Source organism: Bombina bombina, chromosome 3 (genome assembly GCF_027579735.1).
Source record: "Bombina bombina isolate aBomBom1 chromosome 3, aBomBom1.pri, whole genome shotgun sequence".
In the NCBI taxonomy this organism is placed as follows: domain Eukaryota; kingdom Metazoa; phylum Chordata; class Amphibia; order Anura; family Bombinatoridae; genus Bombina; species Bombina bombina.
In genome coordinates, this window is record NC_069501.1 from 322,120,789 (window position 1) to 322,138,536 (window position 17,748).

Here is a 17,748-nt window from a genome sequence, read left to right on the forward strand (position 1 = left end):
TACGTTTTTTTATTTTGGGGGGCTTTTTTATTTTATTAGGGGGATTAGATTAGGTGTAATTAGTTTAAAAAACTTGTAATTATTTTATTATTTTCTGTAATTTAGTGGGGGGGTTCGTACTTTAGATAATTGTATTTATTTGTATTTAATTGTAGTTAATTTAGCGAATTAATTTAATTATAGTGTAGTGTTAGCTGTAATTGTAACTTAGGTTAGGTTTTATTTTACAGGTAAATTTGTCTATATTTTAACTAGGTAGCTATTAAATAGTTAATACCTATTTTATAACTATTCTACCTAGTTAAAATAAATACAAAGTTGCCTGTAAAATAAAAATAAACCCTGAGATAGCTACAATGTAACTATTAGTTATATTGTAGCTATTTAGGGTTTATTTTATAGGTAAGTATTTAGTTTAAAATAGGAATTATTTAGTTAATTGTAGTAATTTTATTTAGATTTATTTAAATAATATTTGAGCTGGGGGGGTTAGGGTTAGACTTAGGTTTAGGGGTTAATAACTTTAATATAGTGGTGGTGACGTTGGGAGTGGCAGAGTAGGGGTTAATAAATGTAGGGTTCAGCGATGTTGGGGGCAGCAGATTAGGGGTTCATAAGTATAATGTAGGTGGCGGCGGTGTCCAGAGCGGCAGATTACAGGTTAATAATATAATGTAGGTGGCGACAATGTTGGGGGCGGCAGATTAGGGGTTAATAAGTGTAAGATTAGGGGTGTTTAGACTCGGGGGTTCATGTTAGGGTGTTAGGTGTAGACATAAAATGTATTTCCCCATAGGAATCAATGGGGCTGCGTTAGGAGCTGAACGCTGCTTTTTTGCAGGTGTTAGGTTTTTTTCAGCCGGCTCTCCCCCATTGATACCTATGGGGATATCGTGCACGAGCACGTTTTACCAGCTCACCACTAACATAAGCAGCGCTGGTATTACAGTCAGATGTGGAGCAAAATTTTGCTCTCCACTAACTTTTCTGTGGCTTACGCCGGGTTTGTAAAAACCCGTAATACCAGCGCTGTCTGTAGGTAAGCGGTGAGCATAAACTGTTCGTTAGCACCGCACAGCTTTATCGACAAAACTCGGAATCTAGCCGTTAGTATTTTTTTTGTAATTAGATAGTTTGTAATTTTTAGAGTAGTGCTAGGATTTTTTTTAATTTGTAGTTTAGTTTAATTTAATTGGTAGTTAGTTTAATATTAGTTTAATAGTTATATTAGTTTAAACTTATTTTTTTTTATTTAACAGGTAAGTTTTAATTTAATTTAAGATAGGGAAATTGTAATTTTAATATAAAGTTAGGGTGGCGTTAGGTTTAGGGGTTACTAGTTTAAATTAGTTTATTGCTATGTGGGGGGCTTTTGGTTTAGGGGTTAATAGTTTTATTTAGTATATTTCGTTGTGGGGGGCTTTTGGTTTAGAGGTTAATAGGTTTATTATAGAGGCTTGCGGTTTAGGGCTTAATAACTTTAGAATAGCGGGGACGATGTGGGTGGACGGCAGATTAGGGGTTAATAATATTTAAATAGTGTTTGTGGTGCGGGAGGGCGGCAGTTTACGGGTTAATAACTTTAGTATAGTGGTAACGATGTCAGAGAGCAGCAAAATAGTGGTTAATAATTTTTTTTAGAGGCGTCGATGTCGGGAGCGGCAGATTAGGTTATTAAATTTAAAATAGTGTTTGCGATGTGGGAGGGCCTCGGTTTAGGGGTTAATAGGTAGTTTATGGGTAACACTCATAACTACTGACTTTAGATGGCGGAAGAGATCTTGTCGTTTTAGGCTGTAACGCTTGCTTTTTAGCCTCACCCCAAAACTCGTAATACCCGCGCTATGGGAATCCCATTAAAAAAAATTTTTAGGAGTGCGGTACTGACATTGTGGTACAGGCTAAAAGGCTAGCAGGACAACTATACCGACAAGACTTGTAATGGCTGCGTTAGGGAAAAAAACAAAATTTATGCTTAACTGATAAATTTATTTCTCTTGTGGTGTATCCACTCCACGGGTTCATCCATTACTTGTGGGATATTCTCCTTCCCAACAGGAAGTTGCAAGAGGACACCCACAGCAGAGCTGTCTATATAGCTTCTCCCCTAACTGCCACCCCTAGTCATTCGACCGAAGACAAGCAAGAAAAAAGGAGAAACTATAGGGTGCAGTGGTGACTGTAGTTTAAAAATAAAAAAACACCTGCCTTAAAATGACAGGGCGGGCTGTGGACTGGATACACCACAAGAGAAATAAATTTATCAGGTAAGCATAAATTTTGTTTTCTCTTGTAAAGGTGTATACAGTCCACAGGTTCATCCATTACTTGTGGGATACCAATACCAAAGCTTTAGGACACGGATGAAGGGAGGGACAAGGCAGGAACTTAAATGGAAGGCACCACTGCCTGAAAGACCATTCTCCCAAAAATAGCCTCCGAGGAAGCAAAAGTATCGAATTTGTAGAATTTAGAAAAGGTATGAAGCGAAGACCAAGTCGCCGCCTTACAAATCTGTTCAACAGAGGCCTCAAGTTTAAAAGCCCATGTGGAAGCTACTGCTCTAGTAGAATGAGCTTAAATTCTTTCAGGAGGCTGCTGGCCAGCAGACTCATAAGCTAAGTGGATTATGCTTCTTAGCCAAAAAGAAAGAGAAGTTGCCAAAGCATTTTGGCCTCTCCTCTGTCCAGAGTAGACAACAAACAAAGCAGATGTTTGATGAAAATCCTTCGTAGCTTGTAAATAAAACTTTAAAGCACGAACCACATCAAGATTGTGTAATAGACGTTCCTTCTTTGAAGAAGGATTAGGACATAGTGAAGGAACAACAATCTCCTGATTGATATTCTTATTGCATACCACCTTAGGAAGAAACCCAGGTTTGGTACGTAAAACTACCTTATCTGCATGGAAAATCAGATAAGGGGAATCACACTGTAAAGCAGATAACTCCGAAACTCTTCGAGCCGAGGAGATAGCTACTAAAAAGAGAACTTTCCAAGATAAAAGTTTAATATCTATGGAATGCAAAGGTTCAAACAGAACCCCTTGAAGAACTTTAAGAACTAAATTTAAACTCCATGGCGGAGCGACAGGTTTAAACACAGGCTTGATTCTAACTAAAGCCTGACAAAACGCCTGAACTTCTGGAACCTCAGCCAGACGTTTGTGCAAAAGAATAGACAGAGCAGAAATCTGTCCCTTTAAGGAACTAGCTGACAATACCTACTCCAATCCTTCATGGAGAAAGGATAATATCCTAGGAATCCTGACCTTACTCCATGAGTAACCCTTGGATTCACACCAATGAAGATATTTACACCATATCTTATCTTATGATAGATTTTCCTGGTGACAGGCTTTCGAGCCTGAATTAAGGTATCAATGACCGACTCGGAAAAACCACGCTTTGATAAAATCAAGCGTTCAATCTCCAAGCAGTCAGATGCAGAGAAATTAGATTTGGATGTTTGAAGGGACCTTGAAGTAGAAGGTCCTGCCTCAGCGGCAGAGTCCATGGAGGAAAGGATGATATGTCCACCAGATCTGCATACCAAGTCCTGCGTGGCCACGCAGGAGCTATCAAAATCACCGAAGCTCTCTCCTGCTTGATCTTGGCAATCAGACGAGGGAGCAGAGGAAATGGTGGAAACACATAAGCCAGGCTGAAGGACCAGGGCGCTGCTAGAGCATCTATCAGTGCTGCCTGGCGATCCCTTGACCTGGACCCGTAAAAAGGAAGCTTGGCGTTCTGACGAGATGCCATGAGATTCAGTTCTGGTCTGCCCCATAGTTGAATCAGCTGGGCAAATACCTCCGGATGGAGCTCCCACTCCCCCGGATGAAAAGTCTGCCGACTTAGAAAATCCGCCTCCCAGTTCTCTACTCCTGGGATATGGATAGCTGAGAGATGGCAAGAGTGAACTTCTGCCCATAGAATTATCTTTGAAACCTCCAACATTGCCAGGGGGCTCCTTGTTCCCCCCTGATGGTTGATATAGGCTACAGTGGTGATGTTGTCCGACTGAAATCTGATGAACCTGACCACAGCTAGCTGAGGCCAAGCCTGAAGAGCATTGATTATCGCTCTTAGTTCCAGAATGTTTATCGGAAGGAGGGCTTCCTCCTGAGTCCACGAACCCTGAGCCTTCAGGGAGTTCCAGACTGTGCCCCAGCCCAGAAGGCTGGCATCTGTCGTCACTATAGTCCATTCTGGCCTGCGGAAACTCATTCCCCTGGACAGATGGACCCGAGATAGCCACCAGAGAAGAGAATCCCTGGTCTCTTGATCCAGATTTATCCAAGGAGACAAATCTGTGTAGTCCCCATTCCACTGATTGAGCATGCAAAGTTGCAGTGGTCTGAGATGTAGGCGGGCAAACGGAACTATGTCCATTGCCGCTACCATTAGGCCGATTACTTCCATACACTGAGCCACTGACGGCCGAGAAGTGGAATGAAGAGCACGGCAGAAAGTTAGAAGTTTTGACAACCTGACCTCTGTCAGAAAAAAATTCATTTCTACTGAATCTAACAGAGTTCCTAGGAAGGAAACTCTTGTGAGAGGGGAGAGAGAACTCTTTTCTTCGTTCACCTTCCACCCGTGAGACCTCAGGAATGCCAGAACAATGTCCGTATGGGACTTGGCGATTTGAAAAGTCGACGCCTGTATCAGAATGTCATCTAGGTAAGGAGCCACCACTATGCCTCGTGGCCTTAGAACCGCCAGTAGGGACCCTAGAACCTTCGTAAAGATTCTTGGTGCCGTGGCTAACCAGAAGGGAAGAGCCACAAACTGGTAATGCCTGTCTAGGAAGGCGAACCTGAGCATCTATCAGCGCTGCCTGGGGATCCCTTGACCTGGACCCGTAAAAAGGAAGCTTGGCGTTCTGACGAGACCCCATGAGATTCATTTCTGGTTTGCCCCATAGTTGAATCAGCTGGGCAAATACCTCCGGATGGAGCTCCCACTCCCCCGGATGAAAAGTCTGCCGACTTGGGATATGGATAGCTGAGAGATGGCAAGAGTGAATGTATGCCCATAGAATTATCTTTGAAACCTCCAACATTGCCAGGGGGCTCCTTGTTCCCCCCTGATGGTTGATATAGGCTACAGTGGTGATGTTGTCCGACTGAAATCTGATGAACCTGACTGCAGCTAGCTGAGGCCAAGCCTGAAGAGCATTGAATATCGCTCTTAGTTCCAGAATGTTTATCGGAAGGAGGGCTTCCTCCTGAGTCCACGAACCCTGAGCCTTCAGGGAGTTCCAGACTGCGCCCCAGCCCAGAAGGCTGGCATCTGTCGTCACTATAGTCCATTCTGGCCTGCGGAAACTCATTCCCCTGGACAGACGTACCCGAGATAGCCACCAGAGAAGAGAATCCCTGGTCTCTTGATCCAGATTTATCCGAGGAGACAAATCTGTGTAGTCCCCATTCCACTGATTGAGCATGCAAAGTTGCAGTGGTCTGAGATGTAGGCGGGCAAATGGAACTATGTCCATTGCCGCTACCATTAGACCGATTACTTCCATACACTGAGCCACTGATGGCCAAGAAGTGGAATGAAGAGCACGGCAGGAATTTAGAAGTTTTGACAACCTGACCTCTGTCAGAAAAAATTTCATTTCTACTGAATCTAACAGAGTTCCTAGGAAGGAAACTCTTGTGAGAGGGGAGAGAGAACTCTTTTCTTCGTTCACCTTCCACCCGTGAGACCTCAGGAATGCCAGAACAATGTCTGTATGGGACTTGGCGATTTGAAAAGTTGACGCCTGTATCAAAATGTCATCTAGGTAAGGAGCCACCACTATGCCTTGTGGCCTTAGAACCGCCAGTAGGGACCCTAGAACCTTCGTAACGATTCTTGGTGCTGTGGCTAACCCGAAGGGAAGAGCCACAAACTGGTAATGCCTGTCTATGAAGGCGAACCTGAGGAACCGATGATGATCTCTGTGTATCGGAATGTGGAGATAAGCATCCTTTAAGTCCACGGTAGTCATATATTGACCCTCCTGGATCATAGTTAGGATGGTTCGAATAGTCTCCATCTTGAAGGATGGGACCCTGAGAAATTTGTTTAGGATCTTGAGATCCAAGATTGGTCTGAAAGTTCCCTCTTTTTTGGGAACTATAAACAGATTTGAATAAAAACCCTGGCCCTGTTCCTCCCTTGGAACTGGGTGGATCACTCCCATAACCAGTAGGTCTTGAACGCAACGTAAGAATGCCTCTCTCTTTATCTGGTTTGCAAATAATTGTGAGAGATGAAATCTCCCCTTTGGAGATGAAGTTTTGAAGTCCAGAAGATATCCCTGGGAAACAATCTCCAGAGCCCAGGGATCCTGGACGTCTCTTGCCCAAGCCTGGGTGAAGAGAGAAAGTCTGCCCCAACTAGATCCGGTCCCCGATCGGGGGCTACTCCTTCATGCTGTCTTAGAGGCAGCAGCAGGTTTTTTGGCCTGCTTTCCCTTGTTCCAAGCCTGGTTAGCACTCCAGACTGGTTTGGACTGGGCAAAATTTCCCTCTTGTTTTGCATTAGAGGAAGTTGAAGCTGCGCCACTCTTGAAGTTTCGAAAGGAACGAAAATTATTCTGTTTGGTCCTTAATTTGTTGAACCTATCCTGAGGAAGGGTGTGACCTTTTCCTCCAGTAATATCAGAAATTATCTCCTTCAGTCCAGGCCCAAATAGGGTCTGCCCTTTGAAGGGGATGTTAAGAAGCTTTGAAGTAATGTCAGCTGACCAGGATTTAAGCCATAGCACCCTACGCGCCTGAATGGCAAAAACTTAATTCTTAGCCGTTAGCTTGGTTAAATGAAAAACGGCATCAGAAATAAAGGAATTAGCTAACTTAAGAGCTTTAATCCTGTCTAAAATATCATCTAACGGGGTCTCCACCTGTAGAGCCTCCTCAAGAGACTCGAACCAGAAAGCTGCTGCAGCAGTGACTGGGGCAATGCATGCAAGAGGCTGGAGAATAAAACCTTGGTGTATAAAGATTTTCTTAAGGAAACCCTCTAATTTTTTATCCATTGGATCTAGGAAAGCACAACTGTCCTCGACGGGGATAGTTGTACGCTTAGCTAGGGTAGAGACTGCTCCCTCCACCTTAGGGACCGTCTGCCACGAGTCCCGTGTTGCAGCATCTATGGGAAACATCTTTTAAAAAGCAGGAGGGAGAGAGAACGGCACACCTGGTCTATCCCATTCCTTAGTAATAATTTCTGAAAACCTCTTAGGGACTGGAAAAACGTCAGTGTAAACAGGCACTGCAAAGTATTTGTCCATTTTACACAATTTCTCTGGGACTACAATGGGGTCCCAGTCATCCAGAGTTGCTAAAACCTCCCTGATCAACAAGCGGAGGTGTTCAAGCTTAAATTTAAACGCTGTCATTTCAGAGTCAGACTGAAGTAACGCCTTCCCTGAATCAGAAATGTCACCCACAGATAGAAGCTCTCCTGCTTCGGCTTCTGCATATTGTGAGGGTATATCGGACATAGCTACTAAAGCGTCAGAAAGCTCTGTATTTGTTCTAGCCCCAGAGCTGCCTCGCTTTCCTTGTAACCCTGGCAGTTTGGACAATACCTCTGTGAGGGTATTAGTCATAACCGCCACCATGTCTTGTAAGGTAAACGCATTGGACGCGCCAGATGTACTTGGCGTCACTTGAGCGGGAGATATAGGTTCTGACACATGGGGAGAGCTAGGTGGTTTAACCTCCCTTTTGTCAGTCTGAAAAACCTCTGGTGATAAATCTTTAAATGCCATAATATGGTCTTTATAACTTATAGAAATATCAGTACATTTGGTACACATTCTAAGAGGGGGTTCCACAATGGCTTCTAAACATAATGAACAAGGAGTTTCCTCTATGTCAGACATGTTTAACAGACTAGTAATTAGACCAGCAAGCTTAGAAAACACTTTAATAAATGTGAAACAGCAATTAAACAAAAACGGTACTGTGCCTTTAAGAGAAAAAAACTACCACATAAACTGCAAAACAGTGTTAAAAAGTAGTAAACTCTACGAAATTTTTACAGTGTGTATAAGGGACTAAAGCAGCATTGCACCCACTTGCAAATGGATGATTAACCCCTTAGGCCCCAAACCGGATTTGAAAAACGTTAAAACCGTTAATAAGCAGTCAAACACACTGCCACAACTCTGCTGTGGCTCCTACCTGCCCTTAAACACGACTTTTTTGCAGAAAAAAACTCTCTATAGTGGTCCTTAGATGCCAGAGGACTCCTTTAGGGAAGCTGGATGTCTCAGTCTGAATATCAACTGCGCATTTAGAGCACGAAAATAGGCCCCTCCCACCATGCACTCGATGTCAGAGGGCCTTAAAAAAGTACTCCTAGGAGTAATCTAACTAGCCATGTCAAAAACTAGGCCCCAAATAAAGATTTATCACCCTCAGAGAAAAAACGTTTTTTCTATAAACCATGCAAACGTTTTGACACTAAGTAATATGAGTATTAACATGAATATTACCCTTTTTTGTAAGCATGATCCCAGTCGTTGTTAAATACACTGCATCGGGCTTACCTCAACTATACAAGGCTCTGTCAGCATTTTCTAGACCTTATCATCTCTCTAGAAATAAATATACTGAACATACCTCAAAGCAGGTAATCTGCAAACCGTTCCCCCAACTGAAGTTTTCTTTCCATACTCTTCAGTTATGTGTGAGAACAGCAATGGACCTTAGTTGCAAACCGCTAAGATCATCAACCTCCAGGCAGATTCTTCCTCTAATTTCTGCCTGAGAGTAAAACAGTACAATGCCGGTACCGTTTAAAAATAACAAACTCTTTATTGAAGGTAAAGACTACACTAAGTCACCACATATCTCTTGTACTTCCTATCTTGTCGAGAGTTGCAAGAGAATGACTGGGGGTGGTAGTTAGGGGAGGAGCTATATAGACAACTCTGCTGTGGGTGTCATCTTGCAACTTCCTGTTGGGAAGGAGAATATCCCACAAGTAATTCATGAACCCGTGGACTGGATACACCTTTACAAGAGAAAATGTGTCATGGGTCACAATGCTGCTATTTGACTCATAACGCCAAACTCATAATCTAGGTGTTAGTTAGCTTCTAAACCTACTGAAAAGCAAAAACGTAATAATGTCTATAAACTTCAGTACTATTTATCCAGTAATTACATAAAGTGCCTAAGTTAACACATTATTCACAGTGCTTGCTTTAACATCATATAGCATGATAGAATTCTTACATTAAAATAAACTTAATTTGTATTATTGTTATAATGATCAAATGTAATTTCACAGCAGGGGCGGACTGGGCCAGGGGGCAGAGAGGCAATTGCCCCCCAGGCTGCCCTAAATCATGTTAAAAACGGCTGCTGCTTTTTTTTTTTTTTTTTATTGTAATTTTAATAACGGCCAGCAGGGGGAGCAGCTGTACACACATAAGCTGCAGTGGAGCAGCCTTTCTCTCTATGGCACTGAAACTGAAAGGCCATGTGCTGAGGGGGAAGGGCTTAGTGCAGGCTTTCCCTAGTCAAACAGAGCGCAGTCTCAATGAATGGAGGGAAAGGCATCAGTGTGAGCTGCTAGATCATGTGTGGCCACCTCTACTAAACAGTAAGTACATAAATGTGCTGTCAGCAAGTGTGTAAGGTTTCTTCAGGGGCCGGGCTGCAGTGAAATCCTCATGTAGAATACAGCTAATACTGTGGTTGTGCAGTAAGATCCTCATGTATAATACAGCAAATACTGTGCAGCTTTTATTTTAGCTGAAGCATTGGGATAAGACATTTCCGTTTATGTTGTATCCTACATGGGGAAATAATAATAATAATAATGTTTAACTGTAGGTAACAGTCCCTTGCTAGGCTGCACATCTATATACAATTCTGCAATGGGAGTGTACTGTATGTGTACCCCAGAGCTAGTGAGCAGTATTTGTCATATATGCATTGCTGTGTGATGTTTAACTGTAGTTAACAGTCCCTTGCTAGGCTGTACATTTATACACAGTACTGCAATGGGAGTGTATTGTATGTGTACCCCAGAGCTAGTGAGCAGGGCTTCATGGAAATATGGAAGCATATTATCTTTTAAAAGCATTCTGTGTTATTGTTAATTCAGATAAACTGTGTCTATGCTGTGTTTTTTTCTAAGTTAGTAATTTCATGGTTTCTAGGAGGAATTAGCTAAAAACAGGCTTCCTGAATCATTTTTATTAAAGGGACATGAAAACCATCATTTTACTTTCATGGTTCAGATAGAGCACACAGTTTTAAACAACTTCTTAATTTACTTTTATTATCTAATTTGCTTAGTTCTCTTGGTATCCTTTGCTGAAAAAGATAGATAGGTAAGCTTAGGATCTGGGAGCTAGCTACTTATTGGTGGCTGCACATATATATCTATTGTCATTGGCTTAACAATGTGTTAAGTACATGGTAGTACATTGCTGCTCCTTCAATAAAGGATACCAAGAAAATGAAGCAACATTGATACTAAAAGTACATTGGAAAGATGTTAAAACTGTATGCTCTATCTGAATCTTAAAAGAAAAAAATGGGTTTCATGTCCCTTTAAGTTATTAAACATGTACATGCATTGTGGAGCTTTTAATTGCATTTGCATTCTTGCAGTATTATTAAAGGGACATGAACACAAAATTTGTCTTTCATGATTCAGACAGAACATACAATTTTAAACAACTTTACAATTTACTTCTATTTTCTAATTTGCTTTATTCCTTTGAAATGATTTGTTGAAAAGCATATCTAGATAGGCTCAGGAGCTTGGAGCTAGCTGCTTATAGGTGGATGAACTTGTATGTCCATTTTAATTGGCTTACAAATGTGTTCAGCTTTCTCCCAGGAGTGCATTGCTGCTTCTTCAATAAAAGATACCAAGCAAATAAAGCAAAATTGATTAGAGAAGTAAATTGGAAAGTTGTTTAAAAATGTATAATCTATCTGAATCATGAAAGAAAATGTTTGGGTTTCATGTCCCTTTAATCTGTAACTTTAAGGGACATGAAACCCAATGTTTTTTTTTCATGATTCAGATAGAGCAAACAGTTTTAAAAAATTATTCCAGTGGACTTACAGTTTTTTTTATCAAATTTGCTTCATTTTCTTGGTATCTTTTCTTGAAGGGGCAGCATTTCTCTTCTGGGAGCTAGATAAACACATTAGGTGAGACAATAACAAGAAGCATATATACAGCCACCAATCAGCCGCTATCTCCCAGTAGTGCATTGCTGCGCCTGAACAAGCACATAAGCATACAAGCCCAGCTGCTTTATAGATCACCTTCATGAGAGCTGAATTGCAACAGTGCAACTCTTGGTAGGCCCCCCTACCCATTTGTCTCGTAAAAATGCATATTATACCTATGTTTATAGGGCTGCAGAATATGTTGACGCTCTACAAATAATAATAATAAAGGATACCAAGAAAACAAAGCAAATTTGACAATATAAGTGAATTGCAAAGCTGTTTAAAATTGTAAACTCTATCTGAATTGTGAGAAAAAAAAATGGGTTTCATGTCCCTTTCAGTGTATTAAGATTAAACTAAAGAACTCTTGTTTACTATATGTAAATTATATATATAGTAATTTAAATAGGAAAGCAACATGGCTTTAGGTGTACATGAGGGCTGCACACACTCCATGCAGCATGAAAAATAATAGGTAATGTGTGATCGCTCTAACTGTAGCTTATTTAGTTTAGAATACATTTTAGATGTTTTCTTATTTAGTTGTTAATCCGGCATGTACACACCTACAATTCTACCAGCCTACATGGTCACCATATTTTTAAAGAGGCAATGAATGTGCTAAAAAAAACATTTAAAAAAAAATCAGTGGTTTAAAGTCATTGCAGAAAAAACTGCTCAAAAGCTTTCCTTTAACCTCTGGAAAAAATCCCCATGGCTGGCACATTCCACCAGCCCACATTTTTTAAGGAATGTAAACACTTTGAGAATACAACATTTTAAATAAAGTCTAGTAAAACACCTTTGCAATAAACTTTCATTATTTTGCACCATTTTCTGCAATTACACTTTGAAAACAAAGTTTTTTTTTTCTAATTCCAAGAATTGGAAGTGATCATGCACTATCTAATCCCAGTTGGCTTCAGTAAAGGTTATTCCTGGTGGGTCCTGCTGGCTATGGGTCCTGTGGTGGGTCCTGCTGGCTGTGGCGTGCTGTGGGTCCTGTGGCTGTGAGCTGATTTGTTGGTGCAATGGGCCACTTGACTGGATTTGCCCCCCAGGCCTAAGGCTGCCAGCCCTCCCCTGTTTCACAGGGATATGCTGTGAGATGTAATTAAATTTTTTGTAAAAACTGGATAATAAAATTACAAGGTTATTGTCAGTATTGATATATTATTGTTATAATTTCAGGTTGAAAGCAAAATATGGATACCAAGCTTTGTGCATTTCTTGTTTGGATGACAGTGCCATTTTACTTGATATCAGCATATGAAGAATGTAAGTTTAATAGAAGCCTGTCTGTTATCTAAATCTGAAAATAACATACTAAAATATTGTTCAGTTTTTTCAGTATGTCCCCATAACCCCTGCATCAGACTGTGAAAATAATTATCACCAGTATGACTTCAGAAGATGTAAATAGCTGGGTTTTACTTTACATATGGATAGTTAGAAACATAACAGCTGAAGAAAAAAAAAACCATAAAAATGTATTTATATTTATTTTTTGAAAAATACACAAGCTAGCTACAACTAGGGAAATTGTTGCTGATTTTGTGCAATAAAACATGGTTGATGTATTAATAATGGTAATAGTTAATAATCTAATCTAACAACATTGGTTTTATATAATTCAGAGATCCAGCCCATAACGCCATTATTTGGCTTCCATACTCCCGGTTAAGAACCCCCATTTAATGAATAGCAGCTTCTTACAACAGCATGCAAAGGGAGAGGGTGCTGTAAACATAAATCACAGATGATATTGTTACCATGACAACCCCAACTCAGGGTGAAATTTCAATCATGTAGACCGTATTTGTCACAAGATTGCCATATTCAAAGCAAACATTTTTTTAAATTTCTATAATTGTAATGAAAAAAGGGGAACATTAAAGGAAAAGAAAGGTCAACATTGAAATGTGCATGGGTTTTTAAATATAGGCATTTTTGCAATATACTTCCCTTAGCAAAAATTGTTCTTGTAAAAGTTATTACTGATTTCCAGGAACATACTCAGGGGCCGATTTACCAACCTCCGTATCGGCCCCAATGCCTCTGTTTCTGCGCGAGCCTTCAGGCTTGCGGGAAACAGGAGTTAAGAAGCAGTGGTCTTGAGACCGCTGCTCCTTAACTCGTCTGCCTCCTCTGAGGCGGTGGACAACAATCCACCCGATCGCATACGATCGGGTTGATTGACACCCCCTGCTAGCGGCTGCTTGGCTGTAAATCTGCAGGGGGCAGCATTGCACAAGCAGTTCCCCTAAACCGCCATACTGCCACATCGCAAACACTAGTTAAATATTATTAACCCCTAATCTGCTGTCCCTAACATCGCCACAACCTACATTACTGTTATTAACCCCTAATCTGCCGCCCCCAACGTCGCCACCACTATACTAAAGTTATTAACCCCTAAACCTAACTCTAAGTCTAACCCTAACACACCCTACTTTAATATAATTAAAATAAATCTAAATAAAACTACTATTAATAACTAAATAATTCCTATTTAAAACTAAATACTTACCTGTAAAGTAAACCCTAAGCTAGCTACAATATAACTAATAGTTACATTGTAGCTAGCTTAGGTTTTATTTTTATTTCACAGCTAAATTTGTATTTATTTTAACTAGGTAGAATAGTTATTAAATAGTTATTAACTATTTACTAACTACTTAACTAAAATAAATACGAATTTACCTGTGAAATAAAACCTAACCTGTCTTACACTAACACCTAACCTTACACTGCAATTAAAAAAATGACATTAATTAAATCCAATTAACTAAATTACAAAACAAAACAAACACTAAATTACACAAAATAAAAAATAAATTATCAGATATTTAAACTAATTACACCTAATCTAATAGCCCTATCAAAATAAAAAGCCCCCCAAAATAAAAAAAAAAACCCTAGCCTAAACTAAACTACCAATAGCCCTTAAAATGGCTTTTGCAGGGAATTCCCCCTAAGAAATCAGCTCTTTTACCTGTAAAAAAAAAAAAATACAAATAACCCCCAACAGTAAAACCCACCACCCACACAACCAACCCCCCAAATAAAATCCTAACTAAAAAACCTAAAATCCCCATTGACCTGAAAAGGGCATTTGGATGGGCATTGCCCTTAAAAGGGCATTTAGCTATTTTTCCACCCATACCCTAAGCTAAAAATAAAACCCACCCAATAAACCCTTTAAAAAAACCTAACACTAACCCCCGAAGATCCACTTACAGTTTTGAAGACCCGACATCCATCCTCAACGAAGCCGGCAGAAGTCCTCAATGAAGAAGCAGAAGTCTTCATCCAAGTGGGTCGAAGTCTTCATCCAAGCCGGCAGACATCTTCATCCAGACGGCATTTTCTATCTTCATCGATCCGGCAAGGAGCGGGTCCATCTTCAAGACATCCGGCGCGGAGCATCCTCTTCTTACGACGGCTCAGTCGCGAGACAGTGTGAGGACAAACACACCTGGCCTTAGACAAAAACACCTGATCTGCTTTCCACCACAAGAAAGAGAGGGGGCAGAGAGAGAGCAAAAGAGAGGGGGAGAGAGATCAAAAGAGAGGGGGGAGAGAGAGAGCAAAAGAGAGGGGAGAGAGAGAGCAAAAGAGAGGGGGGAGACAGAGCAAAAGAGGGGGGGAGAGAGCAAAAGAGAGAGGGCAGAGAGAGCAAAAGTGGGGGAGAGAGAGCAAAAGAGAAGGGGGAGAGTGCAAAAAGAGAGGGGGAGAGAGCAAAAAAGAGAAGGGGGAGAGAGCAAAAGAGAGAGTGGAGAGAAAGAGAGAGAGCAAAAGAGAGGGGGAATAGAGAGCAAAAGAGAGGGAGAAGAGAGTGGGAGGGGGAGAGAGAGAGCAAAAGAGATGGGTGTGTGAGAGAGAAAATAGAGGGGGAGAGAGAGAGCAAAAGAGAGGGGGAGAGAGAGAGCAAAAGAGAGGGGGAGAGATTGAGCAAAAGAGAGGGGGGAGAGAGAGAGAGCAAAAGAGAGGGGGAGAGAGGGAAAGCAAAAGAGAGGGGGGAGAGAGAGAGCAAAAGAGAGGGGGTGAGAGAGAGCAAAATAGAGGGGGGGGAGAGAGAGAGAGCAAAAGAGAGGGGGAAGAGAGAGAGCAAAAGAGAGGGGTAGAGAGAGCAAAAGAGAGGGGGGAGAGACAGAGCAAAAGAGAGGGGGAGAGGAAGAGCAAAAGAGAGGGGGCAGAGAGAGAGAGCACAAGAGAGTGGAGAGAGAGAGAGAGAGCAAAAGAGAGGGGGGGAGAGCAAAAGAGAGGGGGCAGAGAGAGAGGACAAAAGAGAGGGGACAGAGAGAGAGAGCAAAAGAGGGGGAGAGAGAGCAAAAGAGAGGGGGGGGAGAGAGCAAAAGAGAGTGGGGGAGAGAGCAAAAAGAGAGGGGGAGAGAGAGCAAAAGAAAGAAGGGGGAAAGGAGCAAAAAAGAGAAGGGGGGAGAGAGCAAAAGGGAGGGGGGAGAGAGAGAGCAAAAGAGAGGGGAAGAGAAAGCAAAAGAGAGGGGGAAAGAAAGAAAAAGAGAGGGGGAAGAGAGAGAGCAAAAGAGAGGGGGAAGAGAGAGAGAGCAAAAGAGAGGGGGAGAGAAAGCAAAAGAGAGGGGGAAGAGAGAGCAAAAGAGAGGGGATGAAGAGAGCAGGAGAGAAAGCAAAAGAGAGAGGGAGACAGAGAGCAAAAAAGAGTGGAGAGAGAGCGCAAAAGAGGGGGGGGGAGAGAGAGAGAGCAAAAGAGAGGGGGGGGGGAGAGATAGTAAAAGAGAGGGGAGAGAGAGGGAGCAAAAGAGGGGACAGAAAGCAAAAGAGGGGAGAATGAGAGAGCAAAAGAGAGGGGGTGAGAGAGAGCAAAAGAGAGGGGGAGAGAGATCAAAAGGGGGGAGGGGGAGAGATAGAGCAAAATAGAGGAGGGAGACAGAGCAAAAGAGAGGGGGAGAGAGAGCAAAAGAAAGAAGGGGAAAAAGAGCAAAAAAGAGAAGGGGGGAGAGAGAGAGCAAAAGAGAGGGGGGAGAGAGAGAGCAAAAGAGAGGGGAAGAGAAAGCAAAAGAGAGGGGGGGAGAGAGAGAGCAAAAGAGAGGAAAAAGAGAGAGGAAAAAGAGAGAGCAAAAGAGAGGAGAGAGAGAGCAAAAGAGAGTGGAGAGAGAGCAAAAGAGAGGGGGAGAGAGAGCAAAAGAGAGGGGGAGAGAGAGCAAAAGAGAGGGGACAGAGAGAGCAAAAGAGAGGGGGAGAGAGAGCAAAAGAGAGGGAGAGAGAGAGCAAAAGAGAGGGGGGAGAGAGAGCAAGTCAGGGGGGAGAGCAAAAAGAGAGGGGAGGAAGAACAAAAGAAAGAAGGGGAGAAAGAGCAAAACAGAGAAGGGGGAGAGAGAGAGAGAGAGAGAGAGAGAGAGCAAAAAAGAGAAGGGGGAGAGAGAGAGCAAAAGAGAGAAGAGGGGAGAGACAGAGCAAAAGAGAGAGGGGAGAGAAAGAAAGAGAGCAAAAGATAGGGGGAGGGAGAGCAAAAGAGAGGGGGAGAGATTGGGAGCAAAAAAGAGGGGTCAAGAGATCAAAATAGAGGGGGGAGAGAGATAACAAAAGAAAAGGGGGGGGAGAAAGAGAGATCAAAAGAGAGAGGCAGAGAGAGAGAGGGGGAGAGAGAGAGAGAGAGAGAGTGAGAGAGAGAGAGCAAAAGAGAGGGGTAAGAGAGAGATAAAGTGAGAGAGCAAATGAGAGGGGGTGAGAGAGAGAACAAAAGAAAGGGGGGGGAGAAAGACAGCAAAATAGAGTAAGGGAGAGACAGAGCAAAAGAGAGGGGTCAAGAGATCAAAATAGAGGGATGAGAGAGAAAGCAAAAGAGAGGGGTGAGAGAGAGAGCAAAAGAGAAGGGGAGAGAGAGAGAGAGCAAAAGAGAGGGGGAGAGAGAGAGCAAAAGAGAGGGGGGAGAGCAAAAAGAGAGGGGAGGAAGAACAAAAAAGAGAAGGGGGAAAGAGAGGGCAAAAAAGAGAAGGGGGGAGAGAGAGAGAGCAAAAGAGAGAAGCGGGAGAGAGAGAGCAAAAGAGAGAGGGGAGAGAAAGAGAGAGAGCAAAAGAGAGGGGGGAGAAGGAGCAAAAGAGAGGGGGAGAGATTGGGAGCAAAAAAGAGGGGTCAAGAGATCAAAATAGAGGGGGGAAAGAGATAGCAAAAGAAAAGGGGGGAGAAAGAGAGATCAAAAGAGAGAGAGAGAGAGAGAGAGAGAGAGAGAGAGAGAGAGAGAGAGAGCAAAAGAGAGGGGTAAGAGAGAGATAAAAGGAGGGAGCAAATGAAAGGGGGTGAGAGAGAGAGAGAGAGCAAAAGAGAGGGGGCAGAGAGAGAGGACAAAAGAGAGGGGACAGAGAGAGAGAGCAAAAGAGGGGGAGAGAGAGCAAAAGAGAGGGGGGGGAGAGAGCAAAAGAGAGTGGTGGAGAGAGCAAAAAGAGAGGGGGAGAGAGAGCAAAAGAAAGAAGGGGGAAAAGAGCAAAAAAGAGAAGGGGGGAGAGAGCAAAAGGGAGGGGGGAGAGAGAGAGCAAAAGAGAGGGGAAGAGAAAGCAA

General features: G+C 42.3%; 1 protein-coding gene across 1 annotated transcript in view; it reads left to right on the forward strand.

The window, feature by feature from the left end:
* Positions 1 to 12,409: 12,409 nt before the first annotated feature.
* LOC128653241 (granulocyte-macrophage colony-stimulating factor receptor subunit alpha) overlaps positions 12,410 to 17,748 on the forward strand; it is a 184,348-nt gene continuing 179,009 nt past the window's right edge. The window contains exon 1 of the mRNA XM_053706426.1: positions 12,410 to 12,489. Within this exon, the coding sequence (XP_053562401.1) occupies positions 12,417 to 12,489 (73 nt within the window). The 5' untranslated portion in view covers positions 12,410 to 12,416. The remainder of the gene's footprint in view (positions 12,490 to 17,748) is intronic.